This window comes from Coregonus clupeaformis, chromosome 21, assembly GCF_020615455.1.
Source record: "Coregonus clupeaformis isolate EN_2021a chromosome 21, ASM2061545v1, whole genome shotgun sequence".
NCBI classification, from domain to species: Eukaryota; Metazoa; Chordata; class Actinopteri; order Salmoniformes; family Salmonidae; genus Coregonus; species Coregonus clupeaformis.
Genome location: NC_059212.1, coordinates 11,160,765 through 11,188,378, shown reverse-complemented (window position 1 = coordinate 11,188,378; position 27,614 = coordinate 11,160,765). Strand labels below are relative to the sequence as shown.

The 27,614-nt window shown below is 43.1% G+C and overlaps 1 protein-coding gene across 1 annotated transcript; it reads right to left on the bottom strand.

The window, feature by feature from the left end:
* Positions 1-1,960: 1,960 nt before the first annotated feature.
* LOC121534771 (fas-activated serine/threonine kinase-like) lies at positions 1,961-27,496 on the bottom strand. The gene is made up of 10 exons (XM_045206208.1): positions 27,067-27,496; positions 26,411-26,726; positions 25,615-25,802; positions 25,350-25,498; positions 11,589-11,805; positions 11,207-11,315; positions 10,950-11,041; positions 3,133-3,799; positions 2,812-2,926; positions 1,961-2,516 (listed from the first exon to the last, which is right to left on the bottom strand). Exons 1-10 carry the CDS (start codon positions 27,410-27,412, stop codon positions 2,430-2,432), a joined length of 2,286 nt encoding a protein of 761 aa, XP_045062143.1. The 5' UTR covers positions 27,413-27,496; the 3' UTR covers positions 1,961-2,429.
* Positions 27,497-27,614: the final 118 nt, after the last annotated feature.

Genomic DNA, 27,614 nt, shown 5'->3' with positions numbered 1-27,614 from the left:
TCCACGCAAGATCTCACCCCGTGGGGTCAAAATGATCACAAGAACGGTGAGCAAAAATCCCAGAACCACACGGGGGGACCTAGTGAATGACCTGCAGAGAGCTGGGACCAAAGTAACAAAGCCTACCATCAGTAACACACTACGCCGCCAGGGACTCAAATCCTGCAGTGCCAGACGTGTCCCCCTGCTTAAGCCAGGCCCGTCTGAAGTTTGCTAGAGTGCATTTGGATGATCCAGAAGAGGATTGGGAGAATGTCATATGGTCAGATGAAACCAAAATAGAACTTTTTGGTAAAAACTCAACTCGTCGTGTTTGGAGGACAAAGAATGCTGAGTTGCATCCAAAGAACACCATACCTACTGTGAAGCATGGGGGTGGAAACATCATGCTTTGGGGCTGTTTTTCTGCAAAGGGACCAGGTCGACTGATCCGTGTAAAGGAAAGAATGAATGGGGCCATGTATCGTGAGATTTTGAGTGAAAACCTCCTTCCATCAGCAAGGGCATTGAAGATGAAACGTGGCTGGGTCTTTCAGCATGACAATGATCCCAAACACACCGCCGGGCAACGAAGGAGTGGCTTCGTAAGAAGCATTTCAAGGTCCTGGAGTGGCCTAGCCAGTCTCCAGATCTCAACCCCATAGAAAATATTTGGAGGGAGCTGAAAGTCCTTGTTGCCCAGCGACAGCCCCAAAACATCACTGCTCTAGAGGAGATCTGCATGGAGGAATGGGCCAAAATACCAGCAACAGTGTGTGAAAACCTTGTGAAGACTTACAGAAAACGTTTGACCTGTGTCATTGCCAACAAAGGGTATATAACAAAGTATTGAGAAACTTTTGTTATTGACCAAATACTTATTTTCCACCATAATTTGCAAAAAAATTCATTAAAAATCCTACAATGTGATTTTCTGGAATTTCTTTTCTCAATTTGTCTGTTATAGTTGACGTGTACCTATGATGAAAAGTACAGGCCTCTCTCATCTTTTTAAGTGGGAGAACTTGCACAATTGGTGGCTGACTAAATACTTTTTTTCCCCACTGTGTATATATATATATATATATATATATATATATATATATATATATTATGCGAGAGAAAAAAACATATGGGGGATTGGAAGTGATGCAGAAATTACAATCTATCTGCAATATTAAAGCTGATCTACCTCCTAAAAATATATATATATATTTTTTAAAATAGCTTCACTGGAACTAAGGGGCCTAGCCCGAACCATGAAAAACCGCCCCAGACCATTATCCTTCTCCAAACTTTACACTTGGCACTATGCATTGGGGCAGGTAGCATTCTCCTGGCATCCACCAAACCCAGATTTGTCCGCCAGACTGCCAGATAGTGAAGCGGGATTCATCACTACAGAGAATGCGTTTCCATTACTCCAGAGTCCAATGGCAGCGAGCTTTACACCATTCCAGCCGACGCTTGGCATTGCGCATGGTGATCTTAGACTTGTGTGTGGCTGCTCGGCCATGGAAACCTATTTCATGAAGCTCCCGATGAACAGTTATTGTGCTGACGTTGTTTCCAGAGGCAGTTTGGAACTCAATAGTGAGTGTTGCAACCGAGGACAGATTATTTTTACGCGCTACGCACTACAGCACTCGGCGGTCCCGTTCTGTCAGCTTGTGTGACCACTTCATAGCTGAGCCGTTGTTGCTCCTAGACGTTTCCACTTTACAATAACAGCACTTACAGTTGACCGGGTCAGCTTTAGCAGGGCAGACATTTGACGAACTGACTTGTTGGAAAGGTGGCATCCTATAACGGTGCCAAGTTGAAAGTCACTGAGCTCTTCAGTAAGGCCATTCTACTGCCAATGTTTGAATATGGAGATTGCATGTCTGTGTGCTCGATTTTATACACCTTTCAGCAACGGGTGTTGCTGAAATAGCCGAATCCACTAATTTGAAGGGGTGACCACATACTTTTGTATATATAGTGTATTTTTTATTCCGGACTCTGACATTGCGCATTCTAATATTTCTTTATTTCTTAATTCCTTTTTTTTGGATTTGCGTGTATTGTTTTTGTATTGATAGGCATTACTGCACTGTTGAAGCTAGGAAGCATTTTGCTACACTCGCGATAACATTAGCAAAATATGTGTACGCGACCAATAAAATTAGTTTTGAACCGTTGTGAAGTGACAATGACAAGATTGCATTGACAACATGATACTAGACATGTCATCAACTGGGGACGTGACTGGTTGCAAATAGGCTGGCACCATTTTGATGAATGCAAGAGCAAGTTGCCAGAAACTCTTCCGTTTTAGACTTTGACCAGGGTTTTTCTTCCACCCCAAACCACGCCCCCTTTCCCAATCCCACCAACAACCGCCCTATTCCAAGCAGCCAAAATGGCATACACTCGCGCACACAAACACAAACTCAAGTCTTTTGTTGTCATAAGGGGACCTCCAGGAGCTTTTTGTGGAGGTACTGCTTCACCTCCTCTATACCATTCAGCTTCTCCAGCTCATGATAGGGCAGCTGTGGAAGACAGGAACAACAGAGGGAGAGAGGAAAAAGAGGAGCAGAGAATAGAGAAAACACAAGGAGGGATTACACTTAGTTTTTCTTTATTTGGGCAAAGTGGACCATTAGTAGACCAGTTGCCAATTCAAAAGCTTCATAGGATGATTGTAATGAAGGTAAGGGAATACTGAAATTTGGTTGAAATGTGGTTGTAAGATGGTTAAAATATGGTTTGTAAGAGGTTTACAATGTGGTTTGTAAAATGGTTAAAAATTTGGTTTTTAAGATGGTTGAAATGGTATGGGCTCACCTGCAGGATGACATATCCCAGGAGTAGCAGGTGACGGTCTCTCATGGCCCGGGAGCCCACTAGCACCTCAGAGTTGTGACAGTAGTGCCACTTGTCATTCACCGACATGATCACTCTGAAAGAAGAAAGGAAGTGGTATACAGCGATTAACAAATTATTTCTCATTTAGAAAGACGGTAGAAAGATGGCAGACCTCCAAAAAACAAAACTATCTTTCTGAAAGTTATTCTCTAGCTTGCATTGCTCCACTGATGCATTATCAAGCACTTAGTTGAGGATACAAATCTGAATGGACAGATTTGGGGATCCATCAGCACTGACCTCTTCAGCTGCCGCTGGTCCACCGCCACCCTCTTTGCGTTGGCTCGATTGGCCGGGTGAAGTTGAAGTGGCAAGGTGGGCTTCACGTCCCCGTCCGCCCCTTCAGGGTGCGCCACCCCCTCATAGAATGCAGGAAGCTCGCAGTTGAGCCCCTGACTCCCCGGCCCCACCTCCGCCCCTCCCTCCTCCTCTAGGATTTTTCCAATGGAGAATTGGAAGAGGGAATCTGGGGCAGATGTGGCAGATGCCCCTGCCCCGGAGGCCTCTGGCTGTGCCAGGCTGTCTGAGGGAGGACTGCTGAGCGTGGAGCTGTCCTGGCTCTCCAAAGAGTGCTCCTTGGCCAGGCTGGAGTAGTAATCGGCCGGCGTGTAGTAAGGGTTGTAGTCCAGAGGGCCCCCGCCATTAGGACCCGCCCTCTGGGCCGAGGCAGGGTTTGCCCCTCGCTGCATGTGGTGGGGCAGAAAGTTCACTGCATCGTCCCCCTCGACGGGTCGCTGGTCCCCCCCTACCACTAGTGGGGCGAAGGGGGAGAACTTTTGAAAGTCTGAATTGAGGGCTGTCACGGCTGCGGATCCCTCTGGGGCTTTGGGGGCCACACCTAGGGAGGTCCCTGACCCCGTCCGGATAGGGAGAACTCGGCCAAAGCCATCAATCCACAGCAGGAAGTCTACAAAGCAATGTGGATATAGAGGATTAGGGTTGCAACATTTAGGGTTGAAACTTTCCCTAATATTTCTCAAACTTGGAATTTAGGAAAACATAGGAATTTTGCAAAGGTTTCCAGAATTCTAACCCCAAAGAGAATACAGTACTACAGAATGATATACCATTGTGTTCAGTAACTGTGTGGTATCTTACAGTAGAGCCTGCATCGGGTTGGATATCTGCAAAAAAATAAGGTGGCGGGTGGGAATGAAAACATTCTTTCAACCCGCGTATCGGCTCGCAGTTCAGAACAATTATATTGCGGGTCAGAAACTTTTGAAATTAAGATATTGTTTTTACAAACCCAGGAGCTTGTTGTGTTGCATGTTGCTGCGAATTCCATTCTGAGTGGTGAGGCAGACATATACTGTAGGCTACAAGCCATGCACGCAGTGGGTCAGGGAACTGTCCATTATTCCTGTGGTGCTGAAAACATATGTTTCATCCCCCCACGTGAGAATACGTTGCCAAGTTTAGCCTACTTTTCCTGGCTAGCCTAGTTCACGTGAAAATGGCTAACGTAACCGGAGAAATAGAAAGGTTATGAAATACAACGTGGGTAAGATACCACACAGTGAGTGAAATCCCCGGTTTGGTTTGGAAGGATTTTGGAGTCATTGTGGATAAGGACAACAACCCGGTAGATGGATACACAGCCTGCAAAAATGCAAGCACTTATTTGTTTACGATAGGCTAATTCAGTTTATTATCAGTTAATTATGAAGTTAATTCAGGCTTTCGTTCATTTAGACCATATCAAGTTTATTTGCCAGCAGCATAGCACCCTGCATCCCAACTGCTGGCTTGCCTCTGAAGCTAAGCAGGGTTGGCCCTGGTCAGTCCCTGGATGGGAGACCAGATGCTGCTGGAAGTGGTACTGGAGGGCCAGTAGGTCGAAATAAATATCCCAATGCCCCAGGGCAGTGATTGGGGACGTTGCCTTGTTTAGGGTGCCATCTTTCAGATGGGAAGTTAAACGGATGTCCTGACTCTCTGTGCTCACTAAAGAGCCCATGGCACTTATCGTAAGGGTGTTAACCTCTTAAGGATCAGATCCTTCTTTTCAATTTCTGCCTAAAATGACATACCCAAATCTACCTGCCTGTAGCTCAGGACCTGAAGCAAGGATATGCATATTCTTGGTACTATTTGAAAAGGAAACACTTTGAAGTTTGTGGAAATGTGAAATTAATGTAGGAGAACAAACAATAGATCTGGTAAAAGATTAAACAAACAAAAAAACATATTATCTATTTTTATTTTATCATCTTTGACATGAAAAAGAAAAGCCATACATTCAGATAGGAAGCTGGAGGTCATTTAGATGTTGTCCACAAGAGGGCAACAGTGTATGTGCAAAGTTTCAGACTGACACCATCAAGAATGAGGGAGCTACATAACATTTAGAATGAAGTTACCCAGGTGTCCCTCACGAGTTCGCCCAAATGTACCCAAGTGGCCGAATTGGTAAATTGATACATTTTCAAGTACATAACTATAGAGAACATACAAAAATACTATGGTAATAAAAAATACAAGTTTACACATTCCCAGGAATGTCATACATGATGGATCATTAGATTCCCTACATAAAAGGTACTAACAGGAGATGCGATGAGAATGCTGATCCAACGCCTCCCAACACAGAAGTGAACTATTTAAGGTAAGGGCCAAGTTAGCAGCCAACACTGATCTAATGTCATATGTGAACACACCACAAACCACACACAAAGTGAAACAATTATAATATACATTTACACACTATTTACAATTACAGTATTTAGAACACCCTCAATCCTCTACACAAGATTGTACTGCTGATGCCAAGTCCCATAGCAGTCTCTTTCTGATGTAAAGCAGAGGGTAACAGAAAAAGTAGTGCAGGTGATAGGAGATTTCTTGTGAAGACACCTGGGTGACTTCATACTAAATGTTATGTAGCTCCCTCATTCATACACCTTATAGAACAGCAGGGACTGTGAAGCAACACAAACACAGGCACAGACACATGCATACACACACACACACACACACACACACACACACACACACAGGATAACATACGCACTATACACACACGTACACACTGTAGATATGTGGTAGTTGTGGAGTAGGGGCCTGAGGGCACACAGTGTGTTGTGAAATCAGTGAATGTATTGTAATGTTTTTAAAATTGTATAAACTGCCTTAATTTCGCTGGACCGCAGGAAGAATAGCTGCTGCCTTGGCAGCAGCTAATGGGGACCCATAATAAATACAAATACAACGGCGCCTCCCTGCTGTGCTCTTTTGGCACATTCCTGTCAGCAGTTATGTATTTTGGCAGGTGAACACCACTGGTGGCAGGAGTAGAGGGGTAGAGATGAAGGGGGCTGTACTTTCCAGTCATGGCCAGCTGAGGTCCTGTTGGTGGAAGTGGCTCCACATCATCTTCTAGCACAGAGTGCCGCTTCTGGGCTGGCCTCTTCACACCTCTAGATGGCCGGGCGGGGCTAGGTGTGGAGCCAGAGACAGCAGCAGGGGTCGGACTGAATAAATAACAAAATCAGTAAGAATACTTTTACGGATAAGCCCTGCATCAATACATCAAATAAACAACACATTTCTATAAACATAAATATTATATAGAGTAGGAGGAACACAATCACTGTGGTGAAATGTGTGTACCAAAGGTAAATAAGGCTGGTGAGGGGAGGACGGCTTGTAGTGGTGGCCGGGGAGGGAAGAGTGGAATGGTATCAAGCATTTGGGTTTGTCTGTTTTGTGTTGTTCCATTCACTCCATTCCGGCCATTGTTGTGGGCCGTCCTCCCGTCACCAGCCCCTACTGGCTTTTATTGATATATATAGACCCACAATGTATAGCCAATGTGTATTTTATGTTGAATTTGACATGCTGTGGCTGTGGTTTTCGAGTGCCTTGTTTGCTATTCATACACATGTCATTAGTACATACAGTGAGGGTAAAAAGTATTTGATCCCCTGCTGATTTTGTACGTTTGCCCACTGACAAAGAAATGATAAAGTCTATAATTGTAATGGTAGGTTTATTTGAACAGTGAGAGACAGAATAAAAAATAAAAAAATCCAGAAAAACGCATGTCAAAAATGTTATAAATTGATTTGCATTTAAATGAGGGAAATAAGTATTTGACCCCTCTGCAAAACATGACTTAGTACTTGGTGGCAAAACCCTTGTTGGCAATCACAGAGGTCAGACGTTTCTTGTAGTTGGCCACCAGGTTTGCACACATCTCAGGAGGGATTTTGTCCCACTCCTCTTTGCAGATTTTCTCCAAGTCATTAAGGTTTCGAGGCTGAAGTTTGGCAACTCGAACCTTCAGCTCCCTCCACAGATTTTCTATGGGATTAAGGTCTTGAGACTGGCTAGGCCACTCCAGGACCTTAATGTGCTTCTTCTTGAGCCACTCCTTTGTTGCCTTGGCCGTGTGTTTTTGGGTCATTGTCATGCTGGAATACCCATCTACGACCCATTTTCAATGCCCTGGCTGAGGGAAGGAGGTTCTCACCCAAGATTTGACGGTACATGGCCCCATCCATCGTCCCTTTGATGCGGTGAAGTTGTCCTGTCCCCTTAGCAGAAAAACACCCCCAAAGCATAATGTTTCCACCTCCATGTTTGATGGTGGGGATGGTGTTCTTGGGGTCATAGGCAGCATTCCTCCTCCTCCAAACACGGCAAGTTGAGTTGATACCAAAGAGCTCGATTTTGGTCTCATTTGACCACAACACTTTCACCCAGTTCTCCTCTGAATCATTCAGATGTTCATTGGCAAACTTCAGACGGGCCTGTATATGTGATTTCTTGAGCAGGGGGACCTTGCGGGCGCTGCAGGATTTCAGTCCTTCACGGCGTAGTGTGTTACCAGTTGTTTTCTTGGTGACTATGGTCCCAGCTGCCTTGAGATCATTGACAAGATCCTCCCGTGTAGTTCTGGGCTGATTCCTCACTGTTCTCATGATCATTGCAACTCCACCAGGTGAGATCTTGCATGGAGCCCCAGGCAGAGGGAGATTGACAGTTATTTTGTGTTTCTTCCATTTGCGAATAATCGCACCAACTGTTGTCACCTTCTCACCAAGCTGCTTGGCGATGGTCTTGTAGCCCATTCCAGCCTTGTGTAGGTCTACAATATTGTCCCTGACATCCTTGGAGAGCTCTTTGGTCTTGGCCATGGTGGAGAGTTTGGAATCTGATTGATTGATTGCTTCTGTGGACAGGTGTCTTTTATACAGAGCACTCCCTTTAAGAGTGTGTTCCTAATCTCCGCTCGTTACCTGTATAAAAGACACCTGGGAGCCAGAAATCTTTCTGATTGAGAGGGGGTCAAATACTTATTTCCCTCATTAAAATGCAAATCAATTTATAACATTTTTGACATGCGTTTTTCTGGATTTTTTTGTTGTTATTCTGTCTCTCACTGTTCAAATAAACCTACCATTAAAAGTATAGACTGATCATTTCTTTGTCAGTGGGCAAACTCATAAAACCAGCAGGATGAAATACTTTTTCCCCCTCACTGTATGTATGTATGCATGTGTATGTGTGTGTGTGTGTATATATATATATATATATATTATTAAAACTTGTTTTTCAACCACTCCACAAATTTCTTGTTAACAAACTATAGTTTTGGCAAGTCAGTTAGGACATCTACTTTGTGCATGACACAAGTCATTTTTCCAACAATTGTTTAAAGACAGATTATTTCACTTATAATTCACTGTATCACAATTCCAGTGGGTCAGAAATTTACATACACTAAGTTGACTGTGCCTTTAAACAGCTTGGAAAATTCTAGAAAATGATGACATGGCTTAAGAAGCTTCTGATAGGCTAAATACATTTACATTTTAGTAATTTAGTCATCTTATCCAGAGCGACTTACAGTTAGTGAGTGCATACATTTTCCATAATTACATTTGCCTTTTAAAATGATAAACTTGGATTAGCAAAAACAACGTGCCATTGGAACACAGGACTGATGGTTGCTGATGAGACTGTACGCCTATGTAGATATTCCATTAAAAATCAGCCGTTTCCAGCTACAATAGCCATTTACAACATTAACAATGTCTACACTGTATTTCTGATCGATTTGATGTTATTTTAAAAATGGACAAAACTTTCGAAAACAAGGACATTTCTAAGTGACCCCAAACTTTTGAACGGTAGTGTATTTATAGCAATCAAAGAAAAAATCTCTCAAATGAATAATATGCTACGATTCAAACAATGCATTAGCATGAGTAGAAAGAACGTATTTCACTTACCAGTCTAAAGTGGCGTCCTCTCCTTCCAAAAACATATATTCAGCTGTTGAGTCTAAACTATATTCACTAAGTCCTCATCTACTGCTTCTGTGACACTTTCCCGGTCGATTTCTGTTATAATCTCGTCCAAATCTGTATACCTGGACTTTGATTTAGCTTTTCAAGTATTAGTAGCCATATTGTACTTTCAAAATTTGCAGAAAACTTTGTATACTAAATCGAGCTGTGCGTAACGTGATGCGCCACTTCCTTGTTTAGATTTCCAATGAACACTAAACCGCATTGCGCGTGTGCTGAACCCACAGGCAAAGACCAACTCATACTCCTGTAAAGCCCAGCTCATTGGCTATCTAGCTAGCTATGTTTCAAAATGACAGGTGGTCATTGGATCAAGATACAGTCAATCAAGTGAACACCGTCCACCTCATTGGTGCGTAATCATGTCAGTTCTTGTTGGGCTCAAATAGCTTTTGTGTAGCCTATACCTCATGCAGAATGACAGAAACAAGTTTGGTTGCCTTCTTGAGTATCTGAGGATCGCAGAAAAACCGAACTTGACTGAGTGAAACAAGGAGTAGCATTTATATTATGTTGAAATATTTTGTTGCAAGTTGAAGGAGTCGGAATTCAGGCGAAATGCTTTATACAACATGGATCGTGTTAGGATATAAAAGTGGATTTTACAAACAAAACAACTCTACATTTTATCTCTGGACCCCTCAGGATGACAAATCAGAGCACGATTACTAAATGTAAGTACATTATTTACCTTCAGAGGTGAATGTATCAAACCAGTTGCCGTGATAAAAGTGTTTTGTTGTTGTGCACTATCTTCAAACAATAGCATGGTATTTTTTCGCTGTAATACCTACTGTAAATTGGACACTGCAGTTAGATTAACAATAATTTAAGCTTTCTGCCCATATAAGACATGTATATGTCCATGAAAATGTGCTTTTCTTTACAAAGTCATTGTAGTCACATTATCCGTATTGAGCAACAACTGTCCCGATTTCGGGACACACATCCAGTAGAGGTTAACCCCGGTGTCTTGGCTAATTTCCCAATCTGGCCCTCATACCATCATGGCCACCTAATCATCCCCATCTTCCAATTGGCTCATTCATCCCGCCTCCTCTCCCTTGTAACTATTCCCCAGGTCGTTGCTGCAAATGAGAATGTGTTCTCAGTCAACTTACCTGGTAAAATAAGAGTAAAATAAGTTTAAACTGGTGTGGCTCGTAAAAGTTTGAGTAAGGCTACAGCCTACTAAATAAATGTACTTTTGCAGCCTATATTCGATTCTGGGAATTATTTACTTAAGTTTAAATTAAATTATTAAATTATAATATTAAATGTAAAGGTCTTGTTTTGTTGTTGACTATAGCATTTCATTAGGTAAGAAAGCTAATTAGGACACCCTTTTTTTCAGAGCGATTCGAGTTGTCAATGTGCCGCATCTCATTGTGAAAATAAAATATATTGTTCTTAATTCATGGCATGGTTTTCTATTATCCAAATGTTGATTATACATGCAGACAAATTAATTAATGCAGGGAGGGGAATATTAACCTACTAGCCTACTCTAAAACAATTAAATAAATTGGTGTTGTTTGGCGGGTCACGGATCGGCTCTCGGAACAAATCTATTCGGGTGGGTTGGGTTGCGGAGAAAAATCTGTCCTGGTATCGGGTGGTGCTCAGAATTGATAAAGGCTCGGAATTGATAAAGGAGGCTAAAAAAAACTGACCGGTGCAGGTCTCTATTTTACAGTGGCCTTTGGGTTTAACACGCAATCTGGTGTTTGTTCAATGTACCTGTGTAATACCCAGGGGCTAGGACTTCATCTTGCTTGTAACCATGTTCTCCAACCAATTGTCTGAGGGCTTCAGCAACAAGACCCTTGTAGCTGAAAAACACACATATACACACACAAAACACTAATGTCAACCAGATACTTTTCATGCTTCACTGGAATTTGCAATGAAAAAGCAGACATAATTCAATAAAGAAAATAGATGACCATGTACCAACTAACAGTTGGTTAACCAATCACTCTAGTACTGCACAGTACCTGTATTTGCGGTTGACCTCGTCAGCGGTCAGCGCACGGTCAAACATGAGCACCTTGTGCGTGTCCTGGAGCCGTGGACCGGTGTAGTCCCGGTACTCCAGCTCAACCGCTGCGTCCAACAGAGACAAGTAGCGACGCACGATCAGAGCATAAGGACTGTCTAAAATGGCAGAACGTGAAAATGAAGCACATACAACTGACTGGGATTGAGTTGGGGTATGTGAGTGTACTATTCCGCTTCAGTGCATGTATGTGTGTGTTTATTAGTTGTTTATAAGGGGTCAGCTTGAGGTTTGTGTCTACTGAAAGTCTGTAAGTCAAAAGAAATGAAACACAGCTGTTCTTTCATGTTGCTTGTTATACGCGCGTGCGTGCCACTCACTGGTGACGTTGCTGATAAAGGTGGTGGAGAAGACCCTGTGCAGCACCAGGCTGGGAAAGTGGCCTAGCTGGAATAGGGACATAAGGATATTGACGGTGGCCAGCGGGGAGCTCAGGGCCTTGAGCTCCAGCACCACCTCCAGCTTGGAGAAGAACTGGACCTCGTTGGACGGCAGGTAGTTCATTCGGCTGAAGGGGAACACCAGCTTCTGGATCACCTGTGGGGAAAAGAGAAAAGCCATTATCGTCAAGTATCAGATGTTGCTGCGAAGAGACAGAATCATTAGATCACTTGTTATGGTAATGTCCATATGTAGCTTGTTTTTGGACACAGGTTCAGGAATGGCTGAAAAATTGCAACATTTACCTGGAGCTAACTCTGCAAATAGCACTGCTGGGTGATTTAAAAAGTCTTAGTCAATCGATCAATAATATAATAATACTTATCTTTAATTTACAATCTGAATGCAAGCAATATAAGTTGGGTCAGTCTGAACATCTCAACGTTAGTTTGTTGTTGATTGCTTAAATGGTGTAAGAGTAGTAGCGAATCCAAATACTTCCCATTCAAGCCTATGGAGCTTTAACATTTTCAATGGTTATAGTTAAAAAAGTATAAATGTTACAAAAATTCTGAATAGAAGCAATCGAAGCTGGGTCAGTTTGAACATCTCAATGTTAGTTTGGCGTTCATATCTTAAATGGTGTAGGAGGACATAGTGTATTCGGAAAGTATTCAGACCCCTTCCCCTTTTCCACTTTGTTACTTTACAGCCTTCTTCTAAAATGGATTAAATGCATTTTTTTCCTCATTCATCTACAGTGCCTTGCAAAAGTATTCATCCCCATTGGCGTTTTTCCTATTTTGTTGCATTACAACCTGTAATTTAAATGGATTTTTATTTGGATTTCATGTAATGGACATACACAAAATAGTCAAAATTGGTTAAGTGAAATGAAAAAAATAACTTGTTTCAAAAAATTCAACAAATTAAATAATGGAAAAGTGGTGCGTGCAACCAATTACCTTCAGAAGTTAAATAAAGTCCACCTGTGTGCAATCTAAGTGTCACATGATCTGTCACATGATCTCAGTATTTATACATATGTTCTGAAAGGCCCCAGAGTCTGTAACACCACTAAGCAAGGGGCACCACCAAGCAAGCGGCACCATGAAGACCAAGGAGCTCTCCAAACAGGTCAGGGACAAAGTTATGGAGAAGTACAGATCAGGGTTGGGTTATAAAAAAATATCAGAAACTTTGAACATCCACGGAGCACCATTAAATCCATTATTAAAAAATTGAAAGAATATGGCACCACAACAAACCTGCCAAGACAGGGCCGCCCACCAAAACTCACGTACCTGGCAAGGAGGGCATTAATCAGAGAGGCAACAAAGACGCCAAAGATAACCCTGAAGGAGCTAAAAAGCTCCACAGTGGAGATTGGAGTATCTGTCCATAGGACCACTTTAAACCGTACACTCCACAGAGCTGGGCTTTACGGAAGAGTGGCCAGAAAAAAGCCATTGCTTAAAGAAAAACATAAGCAAACATGTTTGGTGTTCGCCAAAAGACATGTGGGAGACTCTCCAAACATATGGAAGAAGGTACTCTGGTCAGATGAGACTAAAATTGAGCTTTTTGGTCATCAAGAAAAACGCTATGTCTGGTGCAAACCCAACCCCTCTCACCACCCCGAGAACACCATCCCCACAGTGAAGCATGGTGGTGGCAGCATCATGCTGTGGGGGATGTTTTTCCATCGGCAGGGACTGGGAAACTAGTCAGAATTGAAGGAATGATGGATGGCGCTAAATACAGGGAAATTCTTGAGGGAAACCTGTTTCAGTCTTGAGACTGGGACGGAGGTTCACCTTCCAGCAGGACTATGACCCTAAGCATACTGCTAAAGCAACACTTGGTTTAAGGGGAAACATTTAAATGTCTTGGAATGGCCTAGTCAAAGCCCAGACCTCAATCCAATTGAGAATATGTGGTATGACTTAAAGATTGCTGTACACCAGCGGAACCCATCCAACTTGAAGGAGCTGGAGCAGTTTTGCCTTGAAGAATGGGCAAAAATCCCAGTGGCTAGATGTGCCAAGCTTATAGAGACATACCCCAAGAGACTTGCAGCTGTAATTCCTGCAAAAGGTGGCTCTACAAAGTAGGGGGGGGGGGGAATAGATATGCACGCTCAAGTTCTGTTTTTTTGTCTTATATCTAGTTTTTTTTCACACACACAAATAGTTTGCATCTTCAAAGTGTAGGCATGTTGTGTAAATCAAATGATACAACCCCCCCCCAAAAACCTATTTTAATTCCAGGTTGCAAGGCAACAAAATAGGAAAAATGCCAAGGGGGTTGAATACTTTTGCAAGCCACTGTACACAATACCCCATAATGACAAAGCGAAAACAGGTTCTTAGAGATGTTAGCACATTTATTAAAAATAAAAAAAATGAAATACCTTATTTACAAAACTATTCAGATCATTTGCTTTGAGACTCAAAATTGTCCTCAGGTGCATTCTGTTCCATTGATCATCCTTGAGATGTTTGTACAACTTGATTGGAGTCCACCTGTGGTAAATTCAATTGATCGGACATGATTTGGAAAGGCACACACCTGTCTATATAAGGTCCCACAGTTGACAGTGCATGGTAGAGCAAAAACCAAGCCATGAGGTCGAAGGAATTGTCCGTAGAGCTCCGAGACAGGATTGTGTCGAGGCACAGATCTGGGAAAGGGTACCAAAACATTTCTGCAGCATTGAAGGTCCACAAGAACACAGTGGCCTCCATCCATCTTAAATGGAAGAAGTTTGGAACCACCAAGACTCTTTCTTGAGCTGGCCGCCCGGACCAGACTGAGCAATCGGGGGAGAAGGGCCTTGATCAGGGAGGTGAACAAGAACCCAATGGTCATTCTGACAGAGCTCCAGAGTTCCTCTGTGGAGAATCGAGAATTTTCCAGAAGGACAACCATCTCTGCAGCAATCCACCAATCAGGCCTTTATGGTAGAGTGACCAAGACGGAAGCCCCTCAGTAAAAGGCACATGACAGCCCACTTGGAGTTTGCCAAAAGGCATCTAAAGGAACCTCAGACCATGACAAACAAGATTGAACACTTTGGCCTGAATGCCAAGCGTCACATGTGAAGCATGGTGGTGGCAGCATCATGCTGTGGGGATGTTTTTCAGCTGCAGGGACTAGTCAGGATCGAGGGAAAGATGAACGGAGCAAAGTACAGAGAGATCCTTGATGAAAACCTGCTCCAGAGTGCTCAGGACCTCAGACTGGGGCGAAAGTTCACCTTCCAACAGGACAACGACCCTAAGCACACAGCCAAGACAACGCAGGAGTGGCTTCGGGACAAGTCTCAATGTCCTTGAGTGGCCCAGCCAGAGCCCGGACTTGAACCCAATCGAACATCTCTGTAGAGACCTGAAAATAGCTGTGCAGCGACGCTCCCCATCCAACCTGATAGAGCTTGAGAGGATCTGCAGAGAAGAATGGGAGAAACTCCCCAAATACAGGTGTGCCAAGTTTGTAGCGTCATACAAAAGAAGACTGACAAAGGTGCTTCAACAAAGTACTGAATAAAGGGTGTAATCCATTTTAGAACGTGGAAAAAGTCAAGGGGTCTAAATACTTTCTGAATGCACTGTACATGCCCAAATATATTAAAAAATCCCATATACAGGTCCTTCAGACAGTATTCATACCCCTTGACTTACTCCACATTTTGTTACTTTATTCTAAAATGGATTAAACCGTTTTTTTCCTCACCCATCTACACACAATACCGCATAAATGACAACGTTTTTGGAAATGTTTGCACATTTATTGAAAATTAAACACAGAAATCTCATTTACTTAAGTATTCAAACCCCCTGAGTCAATACTTTGTAGAAGCACCTTTACAGCTGTTAGTCTTTCTGGGTAAATCTCTAAGAGCTTTCCACACATGGATTGTGCAATATTTGCCCATTATTTTAAAAACTCTTCAAGCTCTGTCAAATTGGTTGTTGATCATTGCTAGACAACCATTTTTCAGGTTTTGCCATAGATTTTCAAGTAGATTTAAGTCAAAACTGTAACTCAGCAAAATTCAGTCTTCTTGATAAGCAACTCCAGTGTAGATTTGGACTTGTGTTTTAGGTTATTGTCCTGTATCTGGTGGAAAGCAGACTGAGCCAGGTTTTCCTCTAGGATTTTGCCTGTGCTTAGCTCCATTCCATTTCTTTTTTATCCTGAAAAACTCCCCAGTCCTTAACGATTACAAGCATACCTACAACATGATGCAGCCACTACTATGCTTGAAAATATGGAGAGTGGTACTCAGTAATGTGTTGTATTGGATTTGCCCCAAACATAACACTTTGTATTCAGGACAAAAAGTTAATTGCTTTGTCACATATGTTGCAGTATTACTTTAGTGCCTTGTTGCAAAGAGTATGCATGTTTTGGAATATTTTTTATTCTGTACAGGCTTCCTTCTTTTCCGTCAGTCAATTAGGTTAGTATTGTGGAGTAACTACAATGTTGTTGATCCATTATCAGTTTTCTCCCATCACAGCCATTAAACTCTGTAATTGTTTTTAAAAAAGTCACTATTAGCCTCATGGTGAAATCCCTGAGTGGTTTCCTTCCTCTCCGTCAACTGCATTAGGAAGGACGCCTGTATATTTGTAGCGACTGGGTGCATTGATACACCAATCCAAAGTGTAATTAATAACTTCCTCATGCTGAAAGGGATATTCAATATGTTTTTTTTTATTATTACCCATCTACCAATAGGTGCCCTTTGTGAGGCATTAGAAAATGTGGTCTTTATGTTGAATCTGTTTTAGAAATTCACTGCTCGACTGGGGGAATTTCAGATAATTGTATGTGTAGGGTACAGAGATGAGGTAGTCATTCAAAAATTCTAACTTATTGCACACAGAGTGAGTCCATGCAACTTATGATACTTTTTAAGCACATTTTTACTTATGAACTTATTAAGGCTTGCCATAACTCAAGACATTTCAGCTTTTAAATGTTTAATTAATTTGTTAAAAAAATGAAAAACACAATTCCACTTTGACATTATAGGGTATTATGTGTATTGCCAGTGCATTATGTATTATCATTATGTTATATTTTATATATATATATATATATATATATATATAATGTTCTATTATGTTGTATTAAATTATGAATTACGTATTATGTGACAGTGAAAAACTCAATTTATTCCATTTTAAATTCAGGCTGTAACACAAAATGTGGAAAAAGTCGAGGAGTGTTAATACTTTCTGAAGGCACTGTATCTTTCCGTCTGTCTAGTAGGAGTATTTCTCATCCATTTTGACCTAATGCTACTCACACATTATGTTGTTTGAAAATGTACTTTCATATCATCAAGAGTGTTCAGTAGTTGTGTGGTTGTAGTCAGTAGTTGTGGTTAGGGCTGTTGCGGTGACCGTATTACCGCCACACCGGCGGTCACGAGTCATCAAGGCAGTCAAATTCCACATAACCGTTTAGTCACGGTAATTAGGCTTCTCCAAGCTCTGATGCTGCTGATGGTCATTAGTAGCCTACCAAACTTGCTACCTGCCTGGTACTCAGCACTCTATTGTCCCTCTAATCACTCTGACATCAATGCAAATGTGTTCGAAAATCTAATCAAACAATTAATGAGAGCCAATGAGCTCATGTTGCTCATTTCAATAGGCTATGCAATTGCGCGAGAAAACAGAGTGATGGCCTCTACTGAAAAGAGGAGGATCAGCTTTCTATATGCTAGGCCTAGTATATTTATCAACTTTCCTAATATTAAGCACATTGATTATCTTTACAACAGGAGTATAGCCCACAAATCAAATTGTATTTGTCACATACACGTGTTTAGCAGATGTTATAGCGGGTGTGGCGAAATGCTTGTGCTTCTAGCTCCGACAGTGCAGTAATATCTAACAAGTAATATCTAACAATTTCACAACATATACCAAATACACACAAAACTAGTAAGGAATGGGATTTAAGAATGTATACATATATGGACAAGCAATGACAGAGCGGCATGGACTAAGATACAGTAGAATATTATAGAATAGAATGCAGTATATACATATGAGATGAGTAGTGCAAGATATGTAAACATTATTAAAGTGACTAGTGTTCCATTTCTTAAAGTGGCCAGTGATTTCAATAGGCAGCAGCAGCCTCTAATGTGCTAGTGATGGCTATTTAACAGTCTGATGGCCTTGAGATAGAAGCAGTTTTTCCATTCTCTCGGTCCCAGCTTTGATGCACCTGTACTGACCTCGCCTTCTGGATGATAGCGGAGTGAACAGGCAGTGGCTCGGGTGGTTGATGTCCTTGATGATATTTTTGGCCAGCCTGTGACATCGGGTGCTGTATGTGTCTTGGAGGGCGGGTAGTTTGACCCCGGTAATGCGTTCGGCAGAACGCAACACCCTCTGGAGAGCCCTGCGGTTGTGGGCGGTGCAGTTGCCGTACCAGGCGGTGATACAGCCCGTCAGGATGCATCTGTAAAAGGTTTGTGAGGGTTTTAGGAAGCCGAATTTCTTCAGCCTCCTGAGATTGAAGAGGCTCTGTTGCGCCTTCTTCACCACACTGTCTGCGTGGGTGGACCATTTCAGTTTGTCGGTGATGTGTACGCCAAGGAACTTGAAGCTTTCCACCTTCTCCACTGCGGTCCCGTCGATGTGGATAGGTGGGTGCACCCTCTGCTGTTTCCTGAAGTCCACGATCATCTCCTTTGTTTTGTTGACGTTGAGTGAGGTTATTTTCCTGGCACCACACTCCCAGAGCCCTCACCTCCTCCCTGTAGGCGGTCTCGTCATTGTTGGTAATCAAGCCTTTTTTTGGCGGGCGCCCTTGGTTTGTGCTGTGGTGGAGACCTCTGTGGGCTATACTCGGCCTTGTCTCAGGATTGTAAGTTGGTGGTTGGGGATATCCCTCTAGTGGTGCGGGGGCTGTGCTTTGGCGGAGTGGGTGGGGTTATATCCTTCCTGTTTGGCCCTGTCCGGGGTTTCTTCGGATGGGGCCACAGTGTCTCCGGACCGCTCCTGTCTCAGCCTCCAGTATTTATGCTGCAGTAGTTTATGTGTCGGGGGCTGGGGTTAGTTGGTTATACCTGGAGTACTTCTCCTGTCTTATCCAGTGTCCTGTGTGAATTTAAGTATGCTCTCTCTAATTCTCTCGTTCTCTCTTTCTCTCTGAGAACCTGAGCCCCTAGGACCATACGTCAGACTACCGGGCATGATGACACCTTGCTGTCCCCAGTCCGCCTGGCCTTGCTGCTATTCCAGTTTCAACTGTTCTGCCTGCGGCTACGAAACCCCCTACCTGTCCCAGACCTGCTGTTTTCAACTCTAAATGATCGGCTATGAAAAGCCAACTGAGAGACCTGAGCCCTAGGACCATACGTCGGGACTACCGGCCGTGGTGACTCCTTGCTGTCCCCAGTCCGCCTGGCCTTGCTGCTATTCCAGTTTAAACTGTTCTGCCTGCGGTTATGGAACCCCTACCTGTCCCAGACCTGCTGTTTTAAACTCTAATGATCGGCTATGAAAAGCCAACTGAGATTTATTCCTGATTATTATTTGACCATGCTTGTCACTTATGAACATTTTTGAACATCTTGGCATGGTTCTGTTATAATCTCCACCCGGCACAGCCAGAAGAGGACTGGCCACCCCTCATAGCCTGGTTCCTCTCTAGGTTTCTTCCTAGGTTTTGCCTTTCTAGGGAGTTTTTCCTAGCCACCGTGCTTCTACACCTGCATTATTAGCTGTTTGGGGTTTTAGGCTGGGTTTCTGTACAGCACTTCGAGATATTAGCTGATGTAAGAAGGGCTATATAAAATAAAATTGATTGATTGATTGATACTACTGTTGTGTCGTCTGCAATCTTGATGATTGAGTTGGAGGCGTGCTTGGCCACGCAGTCGTGGGTGAACAGGGAGTACAGGAGGGGGCTGAGCATGCACCCTTGTGGGGCCCCAGTGTTGAGGATCAGCAAAGTGGAGATGTTGTTTCCTACCTTCACCACCTGGGAGCAGCCCCAGGAAGTCCAGGACCCAGTTGCACAGGGCGGGGTTCAGACCCAGGGCCTTGAGCTTAAAGGGTACTATGGTGTTGAATGCTGACCTATAGTCAATGAACAGCATTCTTACATAGGTATTCCTCTTGTCCAAATGAGATAGGGCAGTGTGCAGTGTGATGGCGATTGCATCGTCTGTGGATCTATTGGGGCGGTAAGCAAATTGAAGTGGGTCTAGGGTGACAGGTAAGGTAGAGGTGATATGATCCTTGACTAGTCTCTCAAAGCACTTCATGATGACAGAGGTGAGTGCTACAGGGCGATAGTCATTTAGTTCAGTTACCATTCGCTATTTAAGTGCATAGATTACATTAATTTTTTCCCGCTGCCCCTGTTTCGATACAGGTGCATGATAATGGTCCATTCTAAATCAAAACAAGTTTCACACATATATTATTTAGTATATGTAAAGACAAGATTAAATCAAGAATATTCTGATGGGTGACAATATTAGCCTATCACTTGTGAATTATATATTATCACTTGTGAATGATGCCCAGCATAAGAAACTATGCCTTTTTTTTTGCGACTTTTCGAATCATAGTCAAACACCTCATGTAGCCTAGCCCATAGGCCTATATGTCTTAATAAGGTTTGTATCACAATTAAAGTGGCCAAATAACTTCTTAAAATTAAGCACATTAATCCGCTTTACAACAGGTGTAGAGCCTAACTGGCATACATAAGCAGCGCGTGAGTTTGAAGTTTGGGGAAGATCATTTTCACCATAAAAATACACCTTTATAATAAAAGCATGACATGCATAATTGCATTTGTGGTCACTTTTGATGGTGTTTTCCCGCTAATGGAACATTTGCACTTAAGACCTACTGCCGTGTACGCATTGCTGTGCTTATAATGTGAAGAAATAGCCTAATAGTTTATCACATTTTAAGCTAAACGTTCTGATCTGTTGCGTCAGCCTCATTGCTTAAAAAAGTTTTTGATGCTAGTGGATGTATTAATTTGGGATCTATCGCATCCCACAACTGTCCCAGACTATGTTTGGAATATTTATTTCTCGCACAGAATAGGTCAACTTTTGTACTATGGGGGATAGTAGATTATTATTATTAGTCCATCTGTAATGTGTGGATATAAATAAATTGTTTCCATTTCATACATTGTACAGTCATGGTCAAATGTTTTGAGAATGACAAGTATTGGTCTTCACAAAGTTTGCTGCCTCAGTGTTATGAGATATTTTTGTCAGATGTTACTATGGTATACACTGAAGTATAATTACAAGCATTCCATAAGTGTCAAAGGCTTTTATTGACAATTACATTAAGTTTATGCAAAGAGTCAATATCTGCAGTGTTGACCCTTCTTTTTCAAGACCTCTGCAATCCGCCTTGGCATGCTGTCAATTAACTTCTGGGCCACATCCTGACTGATGGCAGCCCATTCTTGCACAATCGTTGCTTGGAGTTTGTCAGCATTTGTGGGTTTTTGTTTGTCCACCCGCCTCTTGAGGATTGACCACAAGTTCTCAATGGGATTAAGGTCTGGGGAGTTTCCTGGCCATGGACCCAAAATGTTGATGTTTTGTTCCCCGAGCCACTTAGTTGTGTGGTTGTGGTCAGTAGTTGTGTGGTTGAGTAGTATGTGGTCAGTAGTTGTGGTCAGTAGTCGTGGTCATTAGCGGTCAGTAGTTGTAGTCAGTTGTTGTAGTTGTGGTCAGTAGTTGTGTGGTTGTGGTCGGTAGTTGTGTGGTTGTGGTCAGTGTCTAAACTACAGTTGTGTGTGAAAACTGAAAGTGCGATGAGAAGCAGAACGGGTAAAAGTTCTTCCAATATCTTCAATATGCACTGCGTAATTGGATAAGGATGCGCGCAGTTGCGTCCCCGATCGCGAGATCTTGGCCAACAACCTCCTTCCCTCAGTAAGAGCATTGAAGATGGGTCGTGGCTGGGTCTTCCAGCATGACAACGACCCGAAACACACAGCCAGGGCAACTAAGGAGTGGCTCCGTAAGAAGCATCTCAAGGTCCTGGAGTGGCCTAGCCAGTCTCCAGACCTGAACCCAATAGAAAATATTTGGAGGGAGCTGAAAGTCCGTATTGCCCAGCGACAGCCCCGAAACCTAAAGGATCTGGAGAAGGTCTGTATGGAGGAGTGGGCCAAAATCCCTGCTGCAGTGTGTGCAAACCTGGTCAAGACCTACAGGAAACGTATGATCTCTGTAATTGCAAACAAAGGTTTCTGTACCAAATATTAAGTTCTGCTTTTCTGATGTATCAAATACTTATGTCATGCAATAAAAAGCAAATTAATTACTTAAAAATCATACAATGTGATTTTCTGGATTTTGTTTTAGATTCCGTCTCTCACAGTTGAAGTGTACCTATGATAGAAATTACAGACCTCTACATGCTTTGTAAGTAGGAAAACCTGCAAAATCGGCAGTGTATCAAATACTTATTCTCCCCACTGTATATATATGCGAGAAAAAAAAACATGGGAGATTGGAAGTGATGCAGACAATTACATTGATGGAAGTTACAATCTGCAATATTAAAACTGATCTACCTACTAAAAAAAATAAAAAAATATACTGGCCAGTAGTTATGGTCAGTAGTTGTGTGGTCAGTAGTTGTTTGGTTGTGGTCAATAATTGTGGTCAGTAGTCAGTTGTGTGGTTTTGTTCAGTAGTTGTGGTCAGTGATTGTGGTTCAGTATTTGTGGTCAGTAGTTGTGTGGTAGTGGTCAGCAGTTGTGGTCAGTAGTTGTGTGGTTGTTGTCAGTAGTTGTGGTCTGTAGTAGTGTGGTTGTGGTCAGTAGTGGTCAGTAATTTAGTAGTTGTGGTCAGTAGTTGTGTGGTTGTGGTCCGTAGTTGTGTGGTTGTGGTCCGTAGTTGTGTGGTTGTGGTCCGTAGTTGTGTGGTTGTGGTCCGTAGTTGTGTGGCTATGGTCAGTAGTTGTATGGTTGTGCTCAGCAGTTGTGGTCAGTAGTTGTGTGGTTCAGTAGTTGTGTGGTTCAGTAGTTGTGTGGTTCAGTAGTTGTGGTAGTGGTCAGTAGTTGTGGTCAGTAGTAGTGTGGTTGTGGTCAGTAGTGGTCAGTAATTTAGTAGTTGTGGTCAGTAATTGTGTGGTTGTGGTCAGTAGTTCTGTGGTTGTGGTCTGTAGTTGTAGTCAGTAGTCATGGTCAGTAGTTATGTGGTTGTGGTCCGTAGTTGTGCAGTTGTGGTATGTAGTTGTGCGGTTGTGGTCTGTAGTTGTGGTCAGTAGTTATGGTCTGTAGTTGTGTTGTTGTGGTCAGTAGTTGTGGGGCTATGGTCAGTAGTTGTATGGTTGTGCTCAGCAGTTGTGGTCAGTAGTTGTGGTCTGTAGTTGTGTGGTTGTGGTCAGTAGTTGTGGGGCTATGGTCAGTAGTTGTATGGTTGTGCTCAGCAGTTGTGGTCAGTAGTTGTGTGGTTCAGTAGTTGTATGGTAGTGGTCAGTAGTTGTGGTCAGTAGTAGTGTAGTTGTGGTCAGTAGTGGTAAGTCATTTAGTAGTTGTGGTCAGTAATTGTGTGGTTGTGGTCAGTAGTTGTGTGGTTGAGTAGTATGTGGTCAGTAGTTGTGGTCAGTAGTCGTGGTCATTAGCGGTCAGTAGTTGTAGTCAGTAGTTGTAGTTGTGGTCAGTAGTTGTGTGGTTGTGGTCGGTAGTTGTGTGGTTGTGGTCAGTGTCTAAACTACAGTTGTGTGTGAAAACTGAAAGTGCGATGAGAAGCAGAACGGGTAAAATATGAAGCGAGTGAACGGAGACAGCTTCGCTCTATCCATTCAGAGCAGCAGGATCAACGTCCTGCCCACCCTTTTCTTTACAGACAGGCAAAATAGCCAGTTATTTAGGGCATGGGGCATGTTCTTGAGAAGGAGGACGAAGCTAGTGAAATCTTAGTACTAGCTGTTCGATTTTTGAAACAGATTCCCAAATCATGGGAATTTGTCAAGCTATGAAGAGTTTTCTCCCTCAGAGTTATGTGTTTCTAGGCAAACAGTTGCCTTGACAGGCCTGCTCACTCCATGGCTAAAACCAGTGTGAGGAACATGCTAACAAACGTTTGTGCGATGAAGCTAAATACTGCACTCTGACCCACAAAACTTATTTGCTAAATTTATGATAGTGTTGTTGGGCAAAGCAAGGAAAGTGAACTTCAAACTTGATGTGGTTCTCTTGAAATGAATCTGCTAGCTTCTGATATGACTTACTGCATCTATAAAGAAAGCAGTTGATGGGTTACTAAAGCAGCTCTATCTATATATAGTAGCTATTCCTAATCCGTTTTCAGATTTGAAAAGCAGAGAAGTAGGGGAAGATTTTTATATGCTCTACATTTTGTCTGACTTGTTGGGGGAGTGGTCAAAAACAGAGGTTGTTTGGAAAAAGTTGGTAAAATATGTGTTAATGCAGTTACTAAAACTGCTATATCGTTAGAACCGTATCAGATATTTTTGTTCCACAAACAGATTTGAAAAGCAGAGAAGTAGTCTAAGAAGCAGAGAAGTAGTCTAAGAAGTTGTCTAAGTTGTTGGCGAAGTGGTCGAAGTAGCAGATTTGTGTCAAGTTGCATAGTTGCATTTACAGTGAATGGAATGTTGGAAGTTATGTCAAAAAGGGGAGATTTAGAATGTTGAAAAAAGTCCCATGAAGGTGAATGAAGGACAAAAACTTGAGTACTTTAAAAAGTATAAAAGATATCAAAAAGTTGAATACAAGCAACTCAATCCAGACCAGTCTACATGTTTAAAGTTGGAACGGCATTTCTAGCTCAAACGGTGTAAGAGGAGTTGAATGCTGAAGAATAAGAAGTATGTAGAAGATTTAAGCGGGGACTCTTGTTTCGCGAGCCCCACAATAATAATGAGTATGTAAGAAATCTAGAGTGCATTGCTTTGCATGCATACCTAAATATCCATCCGACATTGTTACACACAAATAACATACAAATTATTAATTTAATAAAACAACTATCTTTTCAATGTAGTTTCTATGATGTGCGCCCCATAAAAAGACCGGTAGCCTTTTTAAAGAGGCTCAATGTGTAGCAAGTGGAGTGAAAGTTCACTATTGCAATGCAAGCTGGAATAAAAGTACGGAATTAAAAGTTAGCGAAATGAGAAGGAGTAGGCTACAATGAGCAACCAACAGGTAGGCTGTTGTTTTATCTGAATGGGGTTGGGGAGAAAGCGCAGCATGTGGCCTCAATTAGCCTAGATAGCTCAGCTTCTCTAGGCTACTCCAGTCAAGACAGGAACTGTTATATGAGATGATAAATAATTAGCTAGTCTTGGTTATAGTTGCCGCGGCTACTCTCTCTCTCTCTCCGTCTGCTCGCTCCCGCACACACCTGCCCATCTGCAGCGGCAGCCTCTCTCCGTCACGCAGCAGTGCTCAGGTTAAAAACGTACGTTTAAAAAAGAAACATGTATTTCGAATATCCGGATATCGGACAAAAATGTATGTTACTATTCGAATAGTGAAATTATTTCAAGCCCCCATCATTAGTAAATAACTAACATTTCAAGTGTAATAATAGCCTTTCATAGAAAACAGATACAATATGCCCATAGTCGCAACATCGGAGTTGCTCAACAGCGGTTTAAATGTATGACAGAGATTTTCTACAGATGAGTGGGCCTCCTTACCTTGCTGTCCAGGTATTCGCCCTTCTTGACCAGAAAATCAGCGATGGTGTCAAGAAGTCGAGTCTCTCTGAGCCGGTGGCGGGCAATGTATTTGGCAATGAGGGCCATGGTGAATGGGGTTATGCTGTCCACTTTTTTAGGCAGTTCCTCTATTGAGAAAAGAGCAGACGGTTATCTTGGAAATGATAGAAGTACGGAGAAACCGGCAGATTAAACAGCTGCCAGATAATGGCAGAGGAGGGGAAGTGAGGAAAGGAAAACTCACCAGCCAGGCTGCACACAAACCTCTCTTGCCTGTTCTGGTAGAAGAGGTGCGAGCTGAAGATGAGCTCTAGGCTCTTGTTGCTAGCTTCGCGTGCACACACAGCCAGCATCTCATCCAGCAGCGCCATCTCCTGGTCGCGCACACCACTTACGCTAGCCAGTGTGTGCTTGACCAGTCGCAGGATCTTCCTGTTTGTAGGTTGAGCGGAACAATGGTGGTTGTGACTAAATGGAGTATAGCTACAACCGGAAGTGACTTTTCGTAGCTGGTTAAGAGAGCATTTTAACTAGCCATAACCCTTTTCCTAACCTTAACCTAATTCTCCTAACCTGCCACGTAAATTCTCCTAAACTAATGCGAAAAAGTCACTTTCGGTCGTAGCTGTATATCACCTAGTCAAAAACGACAAATGGTGGAATTTGGTATCATGATAACGTCAATTATCGCGATAAAAGCGGTTATCACGATTTTATCAAGTATCACGATTAAAGCCATTATCGCGATATTACCAAGTATTGCGATAACTGCTTTTATCACAATAATAACTGACACTCGGGAACTCTAAGGCATGTCCAGTAAGATCACTATTATTATTTTTGAAAACATTGTCTCCATTGATTTCCTATCGAAAGCAACCCAGTTGTACTTCATAACCCTGCATTGCCTCTACTTGGATGGCTAGTCATATATTATGAATGGACCTCTTACAAACAAGAGAACCCAATATAACATGTAAAGTTGTATACATTTGTCTATATTACCCTAAACTGGTAATCAACCATCATACCAAACCTACCTGTTGGCCAGAAGCTGCTCTGGGTTGGGGTGTACGTTGGCGACGTTCCCAGCCGTCGCTGTGTCGGTGGGTTCCAGCGAGTGCAACTTGAGCCGGTAGTAGGAGAGTAGCAGAAAGAGGGTCTGCGGGTGGCGCTCCCGCTCCAGGTTCTTCTCCAAGCCTGCCAGGCAGGCCTCGGTGAGCGGGTGCTGGCTGCTGGGGTGCAGCTTCATGCTGGAGCTGAACACCATGGACACATCCTTCTGGTTGAACTGGTCCAGCCGCGACTGTGACTCCGCCTCCAGCACCTGCACCACCTGCGAGTCGCTGGGAAGGCCTAGGAGGAGGAGACAGGAAGTTCAGGGTTTATTTGGTTGACTTCATTTCTTTATAAGGAATATAGTCTGTTTTATATATCAGAATATTGCATTCACGGTTGTTATATGTACAAGAATTCCTTTCATATCCATAAAAAAAAACAAGTGAATACACGTAGTAATTAGCATTTAAAGTAGTAATTGCCATTTCCCAATGTTCATGTCTCATTCATAATATCAAATGCATAAAAACGATGCTTAACCTTTACTAGCAATACTACTTTCAAACTCTGCCGATCAACAACTGCAAAAAGTTACTATGGAAAACAGAGCTGCCTCCATGCGACCACATAGCCTCACCTAGTGCAGCCACAGCATACAGGCAGTTGACGATGCTGAAGTTGTCAAACTTGACACAGTCTCTCACAATGGCGTTGCACAGCATCTGGAAGTCCTGGTGCTCCAGGATCTGTCTGCGTTCGTCCTCAGCTCCTCCACCGGTTCCGGGAACCAGGGCTGCCTCTGAGTTACCTCCGCCCCCTCCTCCAGCCCCGGCCTGTAGTAGCTGGCCGATCTTCTGCAGGGCGATGGGGTAGTGGTTGTGTGAGATCTTGCCCGGGTTCTGCGTCACCCAGCGCAGCACCTCGTCGCCCCGCCGCGAGCGCTCAATCAGCCGCTTCATGGTGAAGAAGGTGTCGTAGCTCATCTTCTCGTGGATGAAGTTCCATGTCTTCTTCTTGTTGCCAGCGGCGCCAACAGTGGCGTGGTGGTGCAGGTGGGCGTACGGGGGGATGGGGGGAGGCGGAGGAGGAGGGGGGGCCAGGTGCGGGTGGTAGTGCTGCTGGTGGTGGTGACTGGGGGGCCCTCGGTGAGGGCCAGGGTAGAAGGGCGGGTTGCTGGGGGGTGGA